The 23,462-nt window shown below is 39.1% G+C and overlaps 1 protein-coding gene across 1 annotated transcript; it reads right to left on the bottom strand.

Annotated features, from left to right (window-relative positions):
* Nucleotides 1-953: 953 nt before the first annotated feature.
* On the bottom strand, nt 954-22,710 carry cfdp1 (chromatin remodeling protein CFDP1). Its single transcript, XM_088298856.1, has 7 exons — nt 22,417-22,710; nt 17,354-17,480; nt 10,631-10,838; nt 9,297-9,400; nt 7,409-7,534; nt 5,281-5,439; nt 954-1,418 (listed from the first exon to the last, which is right to left on the bottom strand). The coding sequence occupies exons 1-7, from the start codon at nt 22,604-22,606 to the stop codon at nt 1,322-1,324; spliced, it is 1,011 nt and encodes a 336-aa protein (XP_088154982.1). The 5' UTR covers nt 22,607-22,710; the 3' UTR covers nt 954-1,321.
* Nucleotides 22,711-23,462: the final 752 nt, after the last annotated feature.

Genomic DNA, 23,462 nt, shown 5'->3' on the forward strand with positions numbered 1-23,462 from the left:
ATTTCACCACAAGCGTTTAATTTTACTTCAACTACATTTTTTCTGCTCCAGATACATAATTTCCTACACCTACATTTCCTTGGTAAAAGTTAATTTTGCACCAAATTACCCCCATAATCCCATGTTCTGTCTCATCATTACTTTTGCTGTCCGCGAGCTATTTTACCATACTTGGCCTCTGTCCGTACCCTCGGCTTAAAGATATTGACAAAATAAATGTGTTAAAAAAAATCCTCAATTTTAGTCCATCTTTTACATCTGTCTGGATCTTTCTTTTCTGTTGGGAAATTGTGAAGAAAGAATTGACACACATTTATAACCGCTTGGTGGAAGGTGTAATTTTTTTGTTTTGTTTTTTTACACCAAAATTAAAACCTATAATTTCCAGGAGAGTACCAGTAGTTAAACATGGCATGAAGTGCACTTTTCGTTTTGTCACTTACGTCTTAAACCTTTTATACAATGCCTGCAAGCTTTAAAATGTACAGTCAGGCATACATCTTTGTACAAGCATAAATAATTTCAATGCCCACCCGTTTATTTGGTTGCCATTTATTTTTTATTTTTTTAAACTCAATTCTGATGCATGCACAGATGAGATCTGCAAGTCACATTGAATTGAGAGTGCATTAGTTTTCCGTGGGAGCAGATGCTTTCCAAGTGTCAAAAGGAGGGATGGTGGATTTTATACTAAATTTTAATGTTGTGAATGTTTTGAACAACTCCATTCAAGTATTTGTTGGAAATGAACTACCGGTATATGAATGTTCAAGAGATGCATATATAACGAGAATGCCACATTTCCTTTTATAAATGCATGTAATTGCTCAAACTAAATTAATTTGAATTGGGATTTTTGTATGTTAGTAGGATGAATTCTGTGTAGAGAAAAATGGCTTGAGATTTTAGGATAATATGGACCGTATTCCGTCTAACAATGCATAACAGGTCAATTAAAAGTTGGAGAAATGTTGTGTTTTATTCACAATTGCAGGAGGCGGAGGGTACACTGGAAGTTGAGATTTGATGAAATAGTCAATGTTATTTCAAACAGTAATAACCACTGAGAAACACAAGAACAGCATAAGAATAGCAGAAGCGTTGACTTGACATTTTGCCCGTAGATTTTCCATTGCAGCGAACCATCTTACATTCACTGCCAAAAACAGGCTTTCACCATCACCAACTAAATCCTGTAGTACAGTACTTGTCATTGATATCACATTATTACAAACTCAGCAATGAACATTCGAGTAACGAAATATACTTGAGACAAAGAAGCACTCGAGCTCACTTTACAGAGGAAATTATATTCCCGTGGTTATGTAGAAGGTTTCATGTTTTTTAGACGCACTGCTTTCTCCATCTCAAACTGTCTGTGATCAACGCGCTCCAAGAAGTTCTTCCGCTCCACATACCTTAACAGAGAAAAGAGGATAAGATAAGTGTGTGAGACCAACTTTTACCTGCGCAAATCCACAAAGAAAGGCACGTTAAGTCCAAAGAGTGTTGTGAAAATAAAAATAGAAGGGAGATGCTCATTCAATGTTTAAATGTGTGCAAAGATATAAAGCAAGGTATATGGATGCAATAGATAAAAAAATGGAAGAGGCTTGAATTGAACATGATATTAATTTGTACTTGTGAAAAGTACAGCGGTGTAAAGTGGAAAGTTAAGGCCATCATTCACTGGAGTATGTATTTTCTTTTTTTATATAATGTTTACAAAGATAAGTCAATGTCATCCTGACCGCTGATGTTATATTGTAGGGGAGATAGCAGTGGGCATGCCTGCATCTGAAGGAGGGCTGGGCGATAAACCAAAAATTTACCGTTACCGAAATGTATTAGAATGACCGACATCATTTTGCCCATGTCGGTAAATTCGGTGTCTAAAAAAAAAAAAAGAAAAGAAAAAAAAGTATTTTCTGTCTGCGGCGATGTTCATGCCTCTTTAAGACGGCTACAGCGCGTGTAGTCACGTGACTCATGTGCCGTAGAAGAATGTAAACAAAAGACGCGTTCGTAGCTGGCGATTCAAATCCTGAAGCGACGGACACGGCTGCAGACGAAGTAACGTTAGTTGAAATTGTTCCTGTCGCGCTTGTCCCGAAAATAAATTCGACATCTGTCGTTTGGAAATGTTTTGGGTTCCATAAAGACGATGTTTGAGCAAAAGAACATGAACTACAAAGTGCGTCGTAAGCACCTGAAACAGCGCGTCCAACCTTTTCTTTTTCACCACCCACAACACAACCATGCTGTTGACTTGGAGCTTGTGCTAAAAGTTCAAAGTGAGAAGCAAGGTTGGACAAGTGACAACAGCCCACCAACGGAGGCGACACCATACGAGAGAACGTCTCGGTGGTGGACGCGATAGCCTAGCACATAGCTAAAGATAGAGCTCCTCTCGTTACAGTGGAGCGCACAGGATTTAAACACCTCATGAACGTAGCCGACAAGAGATACGAAAATATTTGCCGCAAACAGCACTTCCCGATATGGACAACATTGGGACGGGAGCGGAGACGTCGAGCATTTTGCACCCACATCCGACTTGTGGTCGAGTCGCAACATGGATCCCTGTTTGAGCCTGACTGTGCGGTACATAGACGACAAGCAGCGACCGCGCAACAGAGTACTCGAGACCGCACATTTTCCTGATGAAGCACACTTGTTTATTTGGCATTGGCATTCCAATGACTTTTTTTTCATTTTATTTAGCATTTTGTTTACAGGCGACTAGCTCCTTTGCACATGGCATAATTTATATTGTTTACAAGATACCTTTACACAAATCTAGGCCTTAGCAAATGGCATTACAGCATCTCGGCACAATATATTTACATAAAAAGATTTTGTGAGAGGTACCCTTTTTCTCCTGTTCTTTGTGACATTGTTCAAGTCATGCAAAGCATGCTATTTTGAATGTTTATTTTTCATTGAAAGTAATGTGTACCAGTTGGTCAAATAAAAAAAAAAACAGTTAATATGCATTTCCTGCATTTATTTTGATTTTGGTCCTCAGGGGGAATTTATCGTGCATTTATCGTCACTGAGGTAAAATTGCCCAATTTATCGCGATATTGAATTTAGGTCATATCGCCCAGCCCTAATCTGAAGTAAATATAAATGTTTTGCTTGACTGTTTCAAATCACCCACAGGTTTACCATTTGAATAAGATAATGAATAAACTTGTCACAGGGAATAAAAAACTGTAAACGTTTATTTCGCAGTTGACATCACGTATCTTCCACTTTGTAAAAAATAAACGTGTGCGCTATTTGGGGTATTGGCCTTTTGGGAGTCTGGTCTAGAGGGATAGTGGTACATTAGTATTTAATTTAAGTTTTTATTTTTTAAGCGGCACGTAAACCAAGGTGAAACAGAACTGGGGCTTGTTTAAGTATTTGTAACATGCAAGCGAGCCTCTAAAATACTTTTTTTTTTTTTTTTTTGCCAAGACTTAAGTCTATGAAAAATTTCATGGCTACATGCATGTTAAGACCAGCATAATTTTTCAAGAATAATAGAGCGTTGCCCCCAACAGCGTTAAAAAAAATAATCTTTAGATGATTCACCAACCGTTAAAAACAAAGGATAAAGTATATAGGAGGAGTTCTTTAAAATCTTACCTTGCAAATATTAGCAAATATTAGGTAGACCAGGTTAACCCGCTCGGGATAAATGTTAACATATTTTCCTTTGCTTTAGCCAGTAGGTGTAGAGGTCTTTAGGCCTGGACTATTGTCAAAAGTGAGAAATTTATCTGAACCAAGTAACAGCAGTTTTAATTATCATTGTGAAAAATCTGACTTTGAGGCAATATAATGGCCACGTCTTTTGCTGAGAAGTCACAATATTTGGCGTAGAGCTTGAGCAACATCTTAAAGGTTCATTGATGTTAACATTGGCACTTATATAGTTGGTTTGCATGTAAAAATGACATCAGCACTAAAATGCTCCCTAAAAGACTGTAGTGACCCGAGAATGTAGTCAACCGGATGAACCCTCTTATAAGTATGACTCTTATAAATGTGAAAAAATGGGCCATTGTGTGGTTGTTCACTTCCTGTTTAGTTTATCATATGTATGGAATGGAATTTTTTTGTCGTCTCAGTGCGCTACACATGCATGCCAATTTTCGTAGGCCTGGGTCAACCGTATCGGGATTGTCTTTTTTATTTTTCCACAGTAGGTGGTGCTACAGAGCCATTTTGTTGCCATTGTTTATGACAACTTTAAAATACCAAATTGGGCCGAAAGACCTACATTTTGCCTTATTTTTCTCCAGGGCACTATTTTTTGAATAGTTTTAATGATAATTCAATAATATGTAATATGAAATACTTATATTGTGATACACTTTTAAGCCATTTGCCCACCCCTGGAGTTGTTGGGCATATGTATCAAGGATAATGGATCAGTTTGAATACATCAGAATACTTAATGTCATATTTTGACATCACTTACAGGACAGCAAAATATGAATTTTTTAGTTTATATGCACAAATATTTGATTAGTAAACAAAATAGAGAGGCTATTTTTAAACAGGCCAATAATCATTTGTCACCACCTTCTGTGAAGGAATAACTAACTCAGCTGATTAATTTTATTTTATTCCTTTTGCTTCGTAATATGCCGTGTTAATATATTTACAGGTATGTAAACAAAACCATATATGGATTTTGAGATTTACTAATTTATCCATCCATCCATCTTCTGTACCGCTTCTCCTCACTAGGGTCGCGGGGGGTGCTGGAGTCTATCCCAGCTATCTTCAGGCAGTAGGCGGGGGACACCCTGAACAGGTTGCCAGCCAATTGCAGGACACACAGAGACGAACAACCATCCGCGCTCACTCATACCTAGGGGCAATTTAGAGTGTTCAATCAGCCTACAATGCATGTTTTTGGAAATTGGCGGCACGGTGGCCGACTGGTTAGCGCGATGGCCTCACAGTGAGAGACAGCATCGGGTGTGGGTTCGATCCCGGCTCCGGCCATCCTGTGTGGAGTTTGCATGTTCTCCCCGTGCTTGCGTGGGTTTCCTCTGGGTACTCCGGTTTCCTCCCACATTCCAAAAACATTTACTATTTTAAAGCACTGCTATTATTCTAAAAAAAAACTTTAGTTTACTATATAATAATTTACTCTACAGTAACTTTTACAATTTCACAAAGGTATTGTAGACACAAATTGGGAGGAAAACAAGATTTCAACCTGTTTCATAGTTATAGTAAAATTTAGGGATTTTACAGATCATCACCATCTCTTACCCATCTCTACCCCTGTTGTGGATTGCCAGCTCCTCAGTGATACCCTCCTCGTATTTAAAAGCATCCCAGTCCATCTTTGACTTCTCCAGTGTGCTCATTTTTTGTTTCTTTGCCCCAATACGACTCAGTAAACTGGACATCCCTGCTGGCCGTTTGGAACTGTAAACACAAAATGAAGATGTTTCACTTTACAGTTGATACAATCACTGTGCAGCATATCAATCGCTGTCTTGTGAAAAAAAAATACAGTTTTTTTTTTTAACTTTTAACATTTAACATTAAAATTTCCACATTACAGACATCCCATTTACCTGAAAATTAAAAAATATATACAATATTGAACATTCATTCATTCACAGGACAGTGACAATATATAAACATAAATAGTATATACATATATATTTATAAATGTATACATACAAATACATATGTCATGTCACGTTCCACACCACTTATCCTGTACAGGGTCGAAAGGCGCACCACACCATGAGCAGGCCGCCAGCCAGTGACAGAGCAGACATAGACACTGTCACTGAGTGTCACTGAACCCACGCTGCCCGCATACGATGTACCACTACACCAGAGGTATTCAATTAAAAGTCACAGAGGTCCACAATGAAAATTTCTTCCAATTAAAAGGTCCGAACCAAAGTCCGACTTCCCTTAATGTCTAGCCTATGTTCACATTTTTATATCGTTTCAATATTTAGTCATTTTCAACAGAGTGCACTTATATACAAAATATTTGGCAATGTTCACATTAAACACCTTTGCCAGTCAAACAAATATAAGGCGTTTATTTCACATTCAAGAAAATGTGGCTCCAGGAACTTAAGGGTGCCACTTCCGGAAAAAATAGTAAAATATCTCCTGCGGAAATATATCAAGTGCTAAACATTGAGTTAACATAATTTGCCTTTTTTCCTCAAATCAAAGAGTTATCAGCCTAAAAAAAACGGAAAGCCTAATTATCCAAGTAAAACAGGTCAACATGTTCAGTACACAATCAATAAAAATGGCTGTCCTCATGAAACACTAATTCAAAATGAGCTTTGACACCACCTTTTCTTTTGAATATTTTTTAAACTTCTCTTAATCAGAAAAAGGAGTTTGTGACTGCCCTGCCAGTGACTTAAATCTGGGTTGGAACGGAGTCAGGGCCATTGGGATTTGGTAGATTATTTCACACATCTGGGCTTTGTGTTTTCCTTTAAATAATGTTTGTGCAACAGCATTCAAGCACTCCTTCGCAACTTCCCCATCACTGAATGCTTTTCTTATGTTTCCCCAAAATCCACGATACTTTTAGTGAACATTCGATTGCATGCCGCTGGGCTGTAAACGAAAATGTAAACGTCTGTAAAACTGCACTCGAAGTTCGATGTTTTTGCGTGCGCTCACCTCAAACTTCAGGGGATAATTTTGCACAAAAGGGCGGTGCTTTGTTTTGTAGTGGCGCTTCGCAATGTTGCGACGGTTTCAGAGCATATGATGCACGCTGGTTTTGAATCGGCTGCAGCCAGAACGAAACTGAATTTCTCCGTCCATTCATTTAAAACAACATGCATCGACCTTGCTAACTTTTTAGCAAGGCATACAGTCAGCAGCACTCGCTTCCGGTGTGCTGCGCAATTGGCTGTGGATCGTAAACAAAAGATTTGATTGGCTCAAATCAGTGACGCCTTTTTCGTATTAACTAGAATTGCTGCGTCAACGTTTGCGAATGTGCCCTGAAAAAAATTAATCATAGACTGGTCATGGGTCCGGTCCAAACCATCTGGTTGGTGATGCCTGCTATCGAGTGTTGCTCAAATGTTTGCATAGAATGATTATCACATGCCTACACTCGCACTCATAAATCTTATCGCATCATATCTGAGGAGCTGCATACTTCAATAAAGTACAACCAAACTCAGTTTTGCTCCCGCTGCCTTTTTAAAAACACAGGTTAGCATGAATGCTATCCTATGTTTTGGCTTGTATGCATGTTAAGATAAGGTATGTTTTGACCTGGCTGTTCCCAATAATACTGTGCGCCCTATGTATGCGTTAAATACGGAAATAGCACCCGTAATGAAGAATGTGCCCTATGGTCGTGAAAATACGGTATTTGTGTGGTTGTTCATACCTGGGGCCAGGACAAGTTGATTGGCTGGAGGATGTGGGATTTTCTTTGACCAGCTTCTCATTTGTACATTGGCTCTTTAGATGGATCTTTGCTTCTCTGGAGTCCGCTAATACTTCTTTATTGACCCTATCAAAGCAAGAGCAAGAGAATTCGCAAGTCAAAGGCAACATTACAGAAATTTAGTTTCAAGATAAGAACAACATTAACAATACAACTAAAAACCACACAAATTATAATTTGGAAATATACTAAATTGTAAGGATAGAGGAAATATACAATGCAATAATGTCAAAATATTTTACAAAAAAAGCATGTTTAAAATTTATTTTGTCTTATTTTTGCAATGCATCGGGAATTAAAACACAGACTGAGAAGTATACTTCTGCGTCTGAGATTGGGCACATCTCTCAGGCTAAGTCCAAGTCAAGTCTCAAAGTCTTTGACCAACAAGTTCAAGTCAACTCCAAGTCTTTAGGTTGCAAGTCAAGTTACAAGTCTGAATATGAGTCCAAGTCAAAAGCTATAACAAACAGCCTGTTCCTCCGAGTTTGCTATGCTGGTGAATGTGTGTCTTCGCATTTGCCTACGTTAAGTCATTACCACTGAACAGTGCCACAGAAAGGAAGTTAGAGAGAAAGGGACAACTTACGAGCCCGCACCTGAGCCCCCCTCTCCCCCGAACCTCCCCCCTCACACGCAAAGATATAGCAAAAATAAAAGCAAGCCACACCATGTAAACTCTTAATTTTCACAAGTCCCAAAAGAAGGGTCAAGAGTCAAGTCCCAAGTCTTCAGTGGACGAGTCTAAGTGTAATTGTACGTCTAAAATATTAGCGGCTTCAGTCGCTCTACGAGTCTGAGTCTGGTTTGAGAGTCCCCATCGCTGCTTTTAAGCATAATTAATGCAAACATTTTGGAAAAACTAATTTAAGACATTAAGGACACATCAAAACGGTCTTGCACACAGGAAAGAAAAGTCCCCTCATCCAATATACCAACACACCAATAGTTATTGGTTAAAATGCAACCTTAAATTATTAAAATTTGAATAAAATACATACATGTCATTTATAAAAAACATCAATTACATTATGTTAAAAAAATATTTCATGATGTGATGGTACTGTTTGAGTGATTCCTGAATATATTTTATGTCTCACTTATATTCAAACATCAACTTTAATAATGCATCATGTTTTATACATTTTCTTTGGCTTTTTTGTGACAGCATAGGCCGATGAAAATAGCTGACAAACCAAGTGTTTTTTTTTTCCATGAAAGCAACCTACAATCGAATGTGAATTGTTTAGTAACCCACTCTTCGGACAGAGAATTTGTATTGTATTGTAATACGGAGTGGGACAAATGTACTATTAACTAAAAAATAAACTTCCCATCCACTATCTGAATTGCTTCTCCCCATGAGGGTTGCGGGTGTGCTGGAGCCTATCACAGGGATCATCGCGCAGTAGGCGGGGTACACCCTGAACTGGTCGCCAGCCAATCGCAGGACACACATAGACAAACTACCATCCGCGCTCAAACTCACACCTCGGGGCAGTTTAGAGTGTCCAATCAACCTGACATGCATGTTATTGGAATGTGGGAAGAAACCGGAGTGCCCGCAGGAAACCCACGCAGGCACGGGGAGAACATGCAAAGTCCACACAGGAAGGCCAGGGCAGGAATCGATCCCACGACCTCTGCACTGTGTCACTGATTATTAATCATAAAAGCCTTGATTTTCCTCTTTACCACTCTACATTTCTCTTATGTCTACTTTTCAAGCCGTTTGTGATATATCCTGTTATGTACGTACCTATGTTTAAAAAAAAACGAAAAAAAAAAAAAAACGAAACATCTTTAGTGGGATAATGACATTTTGTACCTGACTTCTTCTCCAGCAAAATCAAAAACTTTAACGATAGTGACTTTTCCTGCATCCAACTCCTGGGATTCAGTTCTCATACATACACTGGAAGCAGAAGAAGTCTAAGGAATAAGAACAACAGCTAGTTGAAAACTAATGAGTAGTTCAACATTTTATGAACAGATTGAGCGAATTTTTATTACAAAATAAAAAAAAGATGAAGACAAATAATATTGAAACAATGCATACTCAACACTATAACAAATGTACAACAACATAAAACACAGTGAACCTGTTCACATTCTTAAGTGTTCTAGCAAGTACACGACACTCAAAAGATCCATGCCTGCCTGCAGGTTGCTGCTGCTCCGTCAGCCGCAATCTGCCTTCTGAGAGTTGACACGGCGTTAGCGTAAGTCAATGTCTGAACTTCAGACAGACATACTTCAGACTCTGTTGGGGTTTGTGTGCACATTCTTGGTCTTGTCCGCTTCAGCCTGTGTCATTGGTGAAGAGATCCATACGGTATTTTTGATTTTGTGCAGGTGATCATATGAGCTCAAATTTGATGTCAATAAATCGAAACTATTGTGCAGAACACTTTTATACTTTCACAGGTTGAAGTGGACAAGAGTAGTCATGTGCATTTGTTTTTGGTGGTGATCGGTCGCCGTTTTAGACATCAGAACGGACAAAGCGAGGAATATTACAACACTTGCTTCCCTGCTGTGAAGTAGGCTGCAGAGACCGGGAAAAAAAAATTACAAGCCGAGCTCCAAAATGGGGCATGCCAATTTGTATATCTCATAGCAAAAAATAAATAAATAAACAAACATTTACGCGGTGCGATATTCCTGTTTGATTTGTCCCAATGATCCTGCCACTGGCAGGGTCACCCAGGGCAAACGGGTCAGAGGTGGGGGAACAGACCAAGGACTGCTCAAACAGGAATACGAATTCTGGACCTCATCTTCCCTTGCCCAGCATGTCATCATGGCCCCCCACGAGAGCCAGGCTTGGGGGAGGGGCTCATTGGCAAGCGCCTGGTGGCTGGGCCTGCACACGCAGGGCCCGGTTGGCCATAGCCTGAAGAGGTAATGTGGGTTCATCTTCCCAAGGGCTCACCACCTGAGGGAGAGGCCAAGGGGATCAGGTGCAGTACGAGTTGGGTGATGGCCGAAGGCAAGGGCATTGGCAGTCTGATCCCCGACTGCAGAAGCTGGCTCAAGTGACATGGAAAGTCACCTCTCTGGTGTTAATCCTTGAAGCGCTGGTGGTGACTGCATCGTTTTGCGATTTGATTTTAAAACGTTAATAAACGGGTGTTAAATATTGCAACATTACTAAGTTACCTCTGGTTTGGTGTGCGATAGCGATGAGGTCATCGATGCTTTGGGCCCGGGGGCAACATCGGACAAGAAACGAGCCCAGAGGTCATCTGATTGTTTCTTTTTTCCAGCTTCCTCATTATTTTGTATTTGTGTCAATTTTTTCACATCTTCAGTATCACCTCCATTCTTCCCCTCTTGGTCTACTTTTGGTGCTTGTTTTGGCCTCTTTCTGCGGAGAATAAAAGTTATTTGATAACGGTAAACAAATACTAATATACAAACTATTGTTCAAAAGTTTTATGGGGTTTTATTTGTAATCCTAAAACAACACCGCATTACAATATCGAGCCTGTGTTTCTCTTTCTGATTCCCATTATTATTTTTTTGAACCCACACACAACCATAGTTCAGCACCCGTGGCTCCACAACATTAATACATATACATCTCCCCAGTATATCCCCACGATTTTTGAGTTAAAAAAAGATATTCTTTCTTTCAATGCAATTGAAAGGGTATCAGTTCGTGGATTTCTGCTTTTTGTGGGCCGGCCCGATTCCGATTAATTCCGGATTTGTACAACAAGACGAGAGTCAAATTAGCAACGGCTTTGTCAGCAGCCACCGATGCGCTATCTGACCGTTACGGCACTTTACATCACTGCCGAGTGGGACATTAAATGCAACATTATTCAGACACGGCTGCTCGAAAGTCACACGAGCGATGATTTAACCACAAGTCTGAAAGAAATTGCGGAGGATGGAAATTAGTGCGCCAAACTACACCGGTTTGATTTTATTTATTTATTTAAAAATATTTTGGAGTTATACAATACACTTCAATACATCTTTATTTGTATACAAAGTACAGTGGTTTAAAAAAAATATTGAAGGGATAAAGTGTTTATTTTCTGCCTATACTGAAAATACAGTCAACCACTCAAGATGATTCACTACTGTATTTGGATGAGTTTTGAGTTACGACGATTCAAATCTTAAAAACAATGATGTTTCAAATAATACACTATTAAGAAAGATAATTGTTTTTTTAAGTATACTCAACTGATAAATATGCATTACAGCAAAATATTTTTAATTTTATATATAGAATAAATAAATGTTATAATAATTATTTTAATATTTTTTACATACCATATATAGCCTATATCTTTAACCCAAGAGTTTAAGTTAAAGGTACTGTTTTTGTTTAATAAGGTAATGGTGCTGAAGATATACTTCACAAGATAAGTATAGTCGAACTTTTATTTTCTAAGGAGCTGTTTATTTGTCAAATATGCTGTAATCTGTTGCTTAAAATGCACCACAGAGGGTGGGTCATTTCTCAGATCATTTATTTTGTATTCGTACAATATTCTAATTTGTTTTCATGGTGCACTTTTTTTTAACGTTTAAGTATGCACAGCGGAAAATTAGTCAGGTATTGCTGAAATAGATTTAATTAAATGTAAAATGTTCACTTTTGTGTTTAAACAAATGTAAGTAGCTTCAATAAACTATAAATTAAAAAAAAATTGTATCGAAAAAATATTGAAGCGTGAAACTAATGTATCGAACAGAACCGTGAATTTTGTGTATTGTTACACCCCTAATAAATAGTGCTTTTCTTTAAAAATAAAATAATTCAATTCTTTTTACATAGATGTCATATCATATCAATAAATTCATTGTCCCTTAGCAAACCGAATGATTAAAAAATATTTTTGAGATCTACTCAGTACTCTGTGGTGGAAATATTATTGATGAGATGATAAATATTTAATATATGTTCAACATTGAACCGCTTCATTATAGGTCTGGGCGATATGACCTAAAATCAATATCGCGATAAATTAAGCAATTTTACCTCGATAACGATAAATGCACGATAAATCTCCGCCCGTGGACCAAATCAAAATAGATGCAGGAAATGCATATTAACTGTTATTTTATTGACCAAATGGTACACATTACTTTCAATGAAAAATAAAAGTAAAAAAATCATTTGTATAAACATTCCAAATAGCTTGCGTTGCATGACTTGATCAATGTCACAAAGAACAGGAGAAAGGGAGTACCTCTCCCAAAATCTTTTCGGCAAATAGATTGCGCCAAAGTGCTGTAATGCCATGTGCAAAGGCCAAGATTTGTGTAAAGGTCTCTTGTAAACAATATAAATAATGCCATGTGCAAAGGAGCTAGTGTGGTCGGCAAATAAAATGCTAAATAAAATGGGAAAAAAGTCAATGCAAATAAGTGCACATCATCGGGAAAATGTGCCGTCTTGAGTACTCTGGTGCGCAGTCGCCACTTGTCGTCTATGTAGTGCACAGTCAGGCTCATACAGGGATCCATGCTGCGACTCGACCACAAGTCAGATGTGGATTGCAAAATGCTTGACGTCTCCGCTCCCATCCCGATGTTGTCCATATTGGGAAGTACGGTTTGCGACAAATATTTGCGTACCTCTTGTCGGCTACTTTCATGAGGCGTTTCAATCCTGTGCGGTCCACTGTAACTAGAGGAGCTAAATCTTTAGCTATGTGCTAGGCTATCGCGTCCACCTCTTAGACGTTCTCTCGTATGGTGTCGCCTCCGTTATGGGCTGTTGTCCCTAGTCGAACCTTGCTTCTCCCTTTGAACTTTCAGCACAAGCTCCAAGTCAACAGCATGGTTGTGTTGTGGGTGGTGAAAAAGAAAAGGTTGGACGCGTTGTTTTGGGTGCTTACGACACACTTTGCAGTTCGTGTTCTTTGCTCAAACATCGTCTTTATGGAATCCAAAACATTTCCAAACGACAGATGTCGAATTTCTTTTCGGGACAAGCACAATAGGAACAACTTCAACTAACGTTACTTTGTCTTCAGCCGTGTCAGCCGCTTCTTGATTTGAATCGACAGCTACGACCGCGTCGTCTGTTTTTTTATTTTTATTATTATTATTTTTTCAGCTGGGTGGAGTCACGTGACTACAGCCGCTGTAGCCGTCTTAAAGGGGCATCAACATAGCCGCAGACAGAAAAGACTTCTTTTTTTTTTTAAACACCGAATTTACCGACATGGGCAAAATTATGTCGGTCATTGTATTAAATTTTGGTAATGGTAAATTTTCGTTTTACCCCCCCAGCCCTACATCGTCATGATGACGTCGTTTAAGTGTTCCGGTCTGAGAGCGTCTGCTAAATTGCTATTGCAGCTGTCATCTTATATTATGTCTCGATACGTATTGACTGAAATAGAATATTTCTGTTCATAGCGGTTGGCTCTCCGCCCTAACGCGGTTCTAAAACGCGGTTCTAACCAGACATCTGTGAAAAGTCGACTGTAGACCTATGTACATATTTAGTCTCCTTTATGACACTGTATTTCACTTTTACGATTAGCACGCATAGTGACCCCTCATTTGCCTCCTCGTTTAAATTGCTAATTGTTAGTGGGGTCGTTTATTTGTAATCACGCAACTCGTTGCTGCTGCTGTGCACGGACTTGCATGCAGTAGAAATAAAGACTGCTGCGGCGCTAGATAGCTCGGCATTCAAGCAGTGGCGAAATAACTTACTACCGGGACTACGCACGACTGCGTAACGCTTTTTTTTATTTATTTTTTTTAATCAGTACGGCGCTGGTTCGTGTGACCTGCTTCACAAACCGCAGCTATGACAATCTTGAATCGCGTTGTCTGAGATTGCGATTCTGGTCCCAAAACAATACATCGTTCAGCCCTAATACTGTATATAGACCAGGGGTGGGCACCAAATTGTCCAAAGGGGACACATGGGAAACTTGTGTTCAAGGCCAGATCAAAATGCTGAGCTCAATTCAATATTAATGTAACACAATTTAAAACCATTCCCTGGCACTTGGTTGACAACCTGAATTTTAAGCCTCCCAGCCTGGAGACATACAGTAGGCCTTTGAGTTCAGCTCATGAAAAATGGGAGCAAAAAAATCAATTTCCACTTAGATTTTTGCTCCCACTACAACACTAATTGTGCAGATGCTGCAGAGAATTTGTGAAAATTATTCCAGCCAAACAGGTCTTTTGTGTAGTTAAATGTAGACTGTTGAGTTCAGCTCATGAAAAATAAAGATAAATGAAAGTGTTGGGTTTAAAGAGTAGTAAGACAACCTTTGTCGCCAGGGCTGTCCAACTCCTCATTTCAACCACTTGAAAGTTGAGGAATGTGCATCAAATGCCTGTTTGGAACATCTCACAGGTGAACTGGCTAATTTGAAGCTGGTGCGCGTCATGATTGGGTTTAAAAGGAGTTTCCCTCATTTGTTCAGTCATTCACAAGCAAAGAAGGGGCGAAGTGAGTGACAAAATCATCGAACAGTTCAAGGACAATGTTCCTCAATGGACAATTGCAAGAATTTTGAGATTTCATCATCTACTAGTGATGGGACGAGCAACACTGGTCCATCAGCACTGTGCGGAGTACGCAAGTGTGAAACCCCGTGTTGGTGCATGTACCGGTTTACATTAACATTAACAAGGACCTTTGGATAAAATTCAACGCGGGATTCTAGTTACAAACACTTCGACATTTTACTTGCCGATGTTTTGTCGTTCTTGTGCTGAGCGAGCCATGCTCGTCAGATGTCTTAGCACGCTCCGCTCAAATTCTGAACACAGCTGTTTATTATCCGCTTATCCAGCTCGACTCAAACTGAGCGCCACCATTTGATTAACGTTATCAGTTTCTGAACAGAACACTGTTCAAAAGTGCTGTTCAATTATTAATGTGGATGAGCCTGGCAGATACAACAAGGGAAGATGTTGGGATGATGTGCAGCTAATCAGCTCACGGGGTAAATGCACTTGTGCTCTCATTTGGTTGAGTTAGCGGCCGCAAAGCAATCACGCGTCCACGTTCACGCAGCAGATCACGCAGTACTGATTAAAAAAAAAAAAATGTCGGGCAGCCACTCTTTGTCCCGGAAGTAATTGCTTTCACCACTGCTTGAGTACTCGGTGCCAAGCTATCTTGCGCTGCTGTATTATAAATAAATCTTAAATATTTTGGAAAAATCCAGGAAACAGCGAAACAAATGTGGCAAGGGATTACAATACAGTGCTGTGGAAAAGTATTTGCCCCCTTACTAATTTCTGTTTTTTAGTGCTGTCAAGTGATGAATTTATTTTAACTAATTAATCACATAAAATTCCATGATTAATCACATTTTTCAAGTACTATTTTTTGTGAAGCTTATAACAGATATTTACTTGAATAGTATCTTGGAATCGATGCAAAATAACCAAATATGAAGTATATTTAATTCAAAGACTGTTCTAATAGCTTTCTTGGATTCTTGAATCCGATCTAAATGGAGACATCTTTGCAGACATTTATTTTTGAAACATTTCTCAAAACTGGCCACAAGCACCACACTCCAGCAGTGTTGATTTGCAAGACCCGGTGGTAACTTAAACACAGTGTTTCGTTCTGAGACGTGCTAAAGACAGCTAATATGGCACAATATTTGCAAAGCATGCAAATTATTTTTTTAGTAAATCAAACTGAGTTAAAATATTTAACCGAGTTAAAATGTTTTGGATTAATCACCTGAGTTAATGCTTTAATTTTGACAGCCCTAGTTTTTTTTTTTTTTACATATCACTTATCAATCACAATGGTTTCATTTTATCAAACTAATTTTAATATCACACTGAGACAACCCAAGGATATATAAAATGCAGTTTCTAGATGATGATTTTATTTACTAAGGGGGCAAAACAATACAAACCTATCTGGCTGTATATGAAAGAAGTAATTGCCCCCTCAAATAATAGCGAGTTCTGCCACCTTTGGCAGCAAAAACTGAAATCAAACGTGAGCAGAAATATGTGATGAGTCTGTCACAACGCTGTGGAAGGATTTTGAACCGCTTTTCTTTGCAGAATGATTTCAACACTGCCACATTTCAATAGAATTTCTTTGGATCGTGGATGATGCATTTAATGTTGAAATTTTGTAGGCTATTTCACTTTGTCAGCCAAATTCTATTTAAGTAATTTGTTGCTTCAACAAAGTTGGAGGTTGGGTGTTGCCTGTGAAATTGAACTTAGCTCTCCCAAAACTGTGGTGAGTCACAGTAGCTTGATGATTTAACAAAGGGGGGCAATTACTTTTTCACATCGGGCCAGAAAGGTTGGTATTATTTTCCCCCTTGGTAAATAAAATCATCACCTAAACCACAGGTGTAAAACTCCAGTCCCGGAGGGCCGCTTTCCTTCAAGTTTACCATCTCTCTTGGCTGCAATACACCTTACTCAAACAAGCAGGATACTTTTCAGGCTTTTTCAGAACTTGCTTATGAGTTGGTCATTTGAATCAGGTGTGTTGCAGCCGGGAGAGATTGTAAGTATGAAGGAGAGTGGCTCTCCAAGACTGGAGTTGAACACCTATGATCAGCATTTTATTTATTCTTGTGCTGTTTCAGTGTGATATGAACATTGGCTTGATGAAATTAAACCTTTGTGAGTGAGAAATATGCAAAAAACACAAAAATCAGGAAGGGGGCAAATATTTGTTTTCACAGCACTGTATGTTTATACTAGATATGTTGATTATATTTATACAATTGATTTTATTAATGGTTGGATGGAATTTATTAATTTATCTATAACACGACAAATTGTGTTTCAAACCGGTCCGAAATTAAGAATCAAATCTTAACTTTGATGGATAGGTCAAGTCCCATTGAGCAATCCCACAAATTCTTAACTTCCGCAGCCAACTCAACCAACCTCAAACTGCAGTCTTTCTTCTTGACCCTCTTCTTTGTCATGCTGTCGGGGTGAGGCACACTTTCATTTTCATCTAAGGGGTCTTCCTTTTCACACTCATTGATGTCATCCTCGCTGACATTATCATCTGAGGAGAAACACAAAAAGGATAGAAATGGAATGCCATTTGATATAAAACACTGTACAAGAACAACACATTTAAACCACAAATGCACTCCATAGTCCTTTCATTCAGATGCAAGAAAAAAAAAAGAAAAAAAAAAAATATATATATATATATATGGTTTTTTTTGCAGACAAAAGTCTGGTTACTTGCACTCGTCAAATGTAGAGTTTCAATAAAAATTTGTACGCTTTTAATACCACTTTTGCTGTTGAAAAGGATTACACATTGACCATTGAATGAGCCCATTCGATTGAGGCCAATAATGGATGGTGCAGTCCGATGTGATAACTTTCATACTGCTACTTAATCTATTAAATTGATTTTATTATAACTATGACACATTTTATGATATTCAAATGAAGTATTACCATATTGTTTTCCAAAATAGCTTATGAAAATGTAAATTCAAAGTGACTAGGTTTATGACCAGATTGGTTTTATATGCAAGAACGATTTGGTAAGCGGGCGGCACGGTGGCCCGACTGGTTAGCATGATGGCCTCACAGTGAGAGACAACATCGGGCGTGGGTTCAATCCCGGCTCCGGCCATCCTGTGTGGAGTTTGCATGTTCTCCCCGTGCCTGCGTGGGTTCCCTCCGGGTACTCTGGTTTCCTCCCACATTCCAAAAACATGCATGTCAGGCCGATTGAACACTCTAAATTGCCCCTAGGTATGAGTGTGAGCGCGGATGGTTGTTCGTCTCTGTGTGCCCTGCAATTGGCTGGCAACCAGTTCAGGGTGTCTCCTGCCTACTGCCCGAAGATAGCTGGGATAGGCTCCAGCACCCCCCGCGACCCTAGTGAGGAGAAGCGGTACAGAAGATGGATGGATGGATGATTTTGTAAGCACACACCAATACAGTAGAACATCAAGTTATAAACTTTTTTTCCAAACGCAAAATGTTTGGAGAAAAATTACCTATGTTTATGTCGTATTTACTGGATTCAAACGATCTTTGCAGGGACGAGCGGATGGATCTATGATGTGCTCCTTCACACTGTATGCTATAGCCCTTTACCACAGATATTAGCAAAGGACTTTACATACACACAATCGACATCCCCTGATCTTAACCCCCAGGAGGGCAAAGAAAAACTCAAAATCCCACTAGGGGAAAAGTGAGAAACCTTGAGAAGGGACGACAGATGGGGGAATCCCACTTCCAGGATGATCAGACTGTGATGGATGCCAAGTGGGCAACAATTGACACATAAAATGATGTTATACAATGTTAGTTGAAATAACGTGAGAGTCAATCAAATGGAACGCTGCAGCGCAAGGCTTGAAATAAATTGGTTTTGCATCCCGGTTTTGCATCGCAATTTGCGAGTCAAAATTTCCTGAAAATCTCAAGCAAAACTGTAAGAATGCTGCCAAATTTTACAGAAATCAGAACTTGTTACATCCAAAACTAATGGTGATTGTTTCAAATATATATATATATAAAAAAAAAAAAAAGATCAGAGTGACTGCCGCTTCTAAGAGCTAGATTTCCCTCCACTTTGTCTGTACAGAACACTGGAGTAGTGGAGCGCTCTAGCACTGGTGGCTCCCTATAGCAACGTATAATAAGGGTGGCACGATTGCCTCACAGTGCAGAGGTTGTGGGGTCGATTCCGGCTCCGGCCTTCCTGTGGGCTGTGGGGAGTTTCCATGTTCTCCCCGTGCCTGCGTGGGTTTCCTCCGGGTACTCCGGTTTCCTCCCACATTTCAAAAACATGCATGGCAGGTTGATTGGACACTCTAAACTTATGAGTTTGAGCGTGGATGGTTGTTTTTGTTTGTGTGCCCAGCAATTGCAGTTCAGGGTGTACTCCACCAACTGCCCGTAGACAGCTGGGATTGGCTCTAAATTAGACCTCTATAAAAAAAACAAAAAAAAAACATTGTACAATTCCAAAATAAATCCAAATGGCGCAATTCCTGGTAGGTTTAGCCTTTGTCACATGTGTTTTTCAATTTTCACAGATCTAGGTGAAACATAAAACTGGGAATATTTTTAGGAGATTCAAAAGAGTCCTTTCATGGAAATCACTTTGAAAGTCAAATTGTTAAATCCTGTAGTAAAAACTTCAGTTTGTATTCACTTGCACTGGTCTACAGTATTTGACCTCATTGGTTTTTATTTTTTAGTTATTTATTCTTGTTAATTCTTTTACTTTGCCTGCTGAACATGCGCTCACACATTGTTTCACTGTTATGCATCGACAGAGAAATACATAATTCGGGTTCACATACTTGCTTAAAAGAGATGTGACAGTTGATTCAATTTCAAAAGGGTTTTTTGTGTTCACGGGTGTTTTTGTGAATTATTAATTGCAAATGCCAAAATAAATGCTGAATTATTTGAAAATTTTGTTCAAAAATGATTTTTTAGACTAAACGTAAGATTAGTCACTAGACTAATCGGGAAAAAAATAATTGTTTGAGACAGCCCTAATCGTAAATGATGTGTGTGTAAAATTTCATGATTTTGGCCCGGTGTTCTGAAATTTCTTCCTACCCATTGAGATGTCCTACCAATGCCTATAGAGTGCTTGCGCACCAATGCGCACAATGGCGATTGGGATTTCGCGGGACGTTTGGAACTTTTTGTCTTACCTGTCGTTTGTTCGGATAAACGTAGGGCGTCCTTAATATTTTCATTTTCATTAAGTCTTATTTGACTTTTTCATTGCCTCAAAATACTTTTGACGTGTGTTTCTGTTTACCACATTACTCACGCAGTGCATGTATCAATCAATCAATCAAATTTTATTTATATAGCCCTTTTCATACATAAAATGCAGCTCAAAGTGCTGTACAATAAAAACATCCAAATTACAACAAAAAAACTAAAACCCATTTCACCCACCCAACATAAACACAAGACACATCCACGCCTGAACTCGCAAACACACAGAACACTCGCATTGACACAACTTAATAAACCATCTTAGTGGAAAGACAGAAAGACATGGCAAGGCACAGAGAAACCATATAAGAAAATTTACCCAGGGTAGGTCATCCGCGCTGAGAGGGATGACGGCCTACGGCCACAGGGAGCTCCGCCAACACACAGACCCCCGGCACAGACTGACCGGGGTTGACCCTACACATAGTGCAGAGGGCCCCGGTCCGCCGGGCCTAAGGAGCCTCCGGGATGAAGCCCCCTGTGAGAAGGCCAGCCACACCTCCCAGCGCGGAGGCCCCCCTTGAGGAAACACTGGAGCTAAAATATATAAAAGAAAATGATAATACTAAAAGAAAAAGAAGCTAAAAATTAAAAGACAATAATATAAAAAGACAGAGCTAAAATATCTAAGAAAAATTGATACTAAAAGACATGGAAGAAGCTAAAAATTAAAAGACAATAATATAAAACGACGGAGCTAAAATATATAAGAAATATTATGATACTAAAAGGCAAAGAAGCTAAAAATTAAAGACAATGATAATAGATAAAATGACAGTCCTGAATTAAAAGACTAAGATAAATTATTTAAAAGCCAAACTAAAACATCAACAGTCTCTGCGGATCTGATGTCCTCCGGCAGGCCATTCCATAGACGAGGACCAGAATGGCTGAATGCAGCCTCACCATGTGTTCCAGTCCTCACCCTAAGAATAATTAACAGGCCGGTGCCAGAGGACCTCAGGGTCCGCGAGGGTTGATACGAGAAAAGAAGGTCAGATAAATAAGATGGCCCAAGACTGTTAAGGCATTTAAAAAAATAATAGAAGCACCTTAAAAATCAATCCTGAAACACACGGGGAGCCAATGCAGCGATTTTAAAACTGGTGTAATATGTGTATGTATCCCACACTCGTTTGAGATTGCCAGTAAAAGTTATCTTTGTTAAGTTATATCTATGCAAAAACATATTCTAAATGGGTAACTTAAATTGTCAGGACGTTCCGCCTTTTTGTGTTTTTTTTTAAAGTTCTACTGGTATGCATGTAAACAAAACAATCTGAAAGCACACGGTAGTACTTTGGCTGTCAAATTAGCGTCTGGTATGAAGTTTCACATGGGTAGGACGTTTTGGCAGAACAGGCTGTCAAATCCACCTCTGGTAGTACAATTCGCATCGGTCGGACATTTTGGCAGAACACCGGAGTTAGACCCTCAAAAACAGCATCTTATTTTTTGTGTATAAAAAGTGCACCGCCACGGCAACTGCGTGCTACGCAATAAAAAAATTACGTTTCATCTTAAACATCCTTAGATGCCCAAAGTTTGGAAACGATCGGATGAAAGCGCTAGATCAAATATGACATGCCAATTCCTGAATGAAGACAAAATGGTGGCTTTCTAATAAGGTTAGCGTATGGCTCTGAAAGACTTTTTTGTACGTCCAAAATTCGCAGATTTAGGTGAAACTTGGAACCGAGAATGCGTTGTTGAAAATTTGTGGGGGGCGGTATAGAGACATTTTCTGAAAATCCCACGTCTATCCAAAATATTCTTTAGCCAGGTCAGATGTGTGTGCAAAGTTTCATGAATGTATGCCCCGATTTAGACACTCAAAATAGCAGTTATATTACTCTAGGCTGCATTGTCGGTATGGAAGTGAAAAATGTTGTATCGGGACACCCTTAATTATCATTTTTAATTTCTACGAACAGAAGCAGTCGCTCGCGATCGCTAAACATCACCTTCTGGGCGATCGCTCGACTCAATACTCCACGAGCTGACACACTTCCACCGCCACAGAATTTAAGACAAGGCAAAATAACCAGTGCGCATTTTGAATAGAACCAAGATGAGATGCAAAGCTATTTAAAGGTAACACACGAATGCTTGTAATTCATGACGGCCAACAGTTAATAATGCATAGTTCAACTACAACGAGATGGTACACATTCTCCAAAACACAGACGCCTTGTTTACATCGTGGTGAAGGCTGCTCTTACCAGATGGGACATAATCGGCATCCTCACTGGATAAATACCCGTCGGAGTCATCGTCAGAATAGTTCATCTTGGCTTCTGCTTGACGGAGGGGGAAGTGAATTGAAAAGGTAACACAGAGCGTTACAAACAACGTTTTCGAATACGAATACAATAACCATGTATAGTAAATGCGGAGCGGTTCTTCTTTCATTTGCTATACAATAACGAAGGTTAGGTGCAATATTTTCCCACAGCGCATGCGTTTATTCTTCGTCGTCGTCTTCTCTTTTCTTCCTCTTCTTCTCTTCTTCTTCAGTTAAGAATGATGGCAACCAACGTGAAGGTACACTACCGCCACCTATCATAATGGAGTGTGGCGCAACACTTTTTTTTAATGATTACAAAAAACCAAATCTGTGGCGATGACAGCGAAATAAGCATATTTCAGGTGACTTTTATTTTGAAATACCACATCAGATTTTGTTGGGACTACTATTGGTGGACAGGTGAGGTGTTCTAGTGTCCCCCAGAACTGGTCTGCTATCACGATAGCTAATGGATATTTTTCTAATGATATTTTTGTTAAAAGTCAGCCCCGATGACAGTGAAATAAGCACTTTTATTTTAAAAATGTAACATCAGATTTGAATTTGACTTGTTTAGTTGCAAAGCTCGCGGGGTGTCTAGCGTCATTCACGACTGGACTGGGGTTAAAATGTCAATTAGATTCGTTTGTGTTGCGTTGGCAGCTTCGGAATCCATATTTCTTTCTTTGCTCACCGCACCGACATAACACTTCGATAGTTTCAGGATGTTTTCATCTCAACGTTTATTTCTTTGTCACACGACACAACAAGCCTTCTCACAGCCAACTTCCATAAAAGGGCATTACACCTAACGTAAAGTGTCCGCACGTAAAACATGAGTGATTTTCGACAGTTACAAAATATAATTAACATTGCAATAAATATGACATGACATTCAACAAAATATATCACTCCTTAAAATAAAGAATATAATGAGAGCATATAACTCAACAGTTTGAATAAAAAATACAACCAAATTAT

This window comes from Idiotropiscis lumnitzeri, chromosome 6, assembly GCF_059441095.1.
Source record: "Idiotropiscis lumnitzeri isolate Australia: NSW breed Sydney's pygmy pipehorse chromosome 6, RoL_Ilum_1.0, whole genome shotgun sequence".
Taxonomy (NCBI): Eukaryota; Metazoa; Chordata; class Actinopteri; order Syngnathiformes; family Syngnathidae; genus Idiotropiscis; species Idiotropiscis lumnitzeri.

Coding starts and splice junctions, on each gene's coding strand:
- cfdp1 (XM_088298856.1), bottom strand. CDS start 22,606: ATGAAAGAAGAACCGCTCCGCATTTACTATACATGGTTATTGTATTCG. Junction 17,481..22,416: donor TGCCGATTATGTCCCATCTG/GTAAGAGCAGCC, acceptor GTTTCTCCTCAG/ATGATAATGTCAGCGAGGAT. Junction 10,839..17,353: donor AAGAAAGACTGCAGTTTGAG/GTTGGTTGAGTT, acceptor TATTCTCCGCAG/AAAGAGGCCAAAACAAGCAC.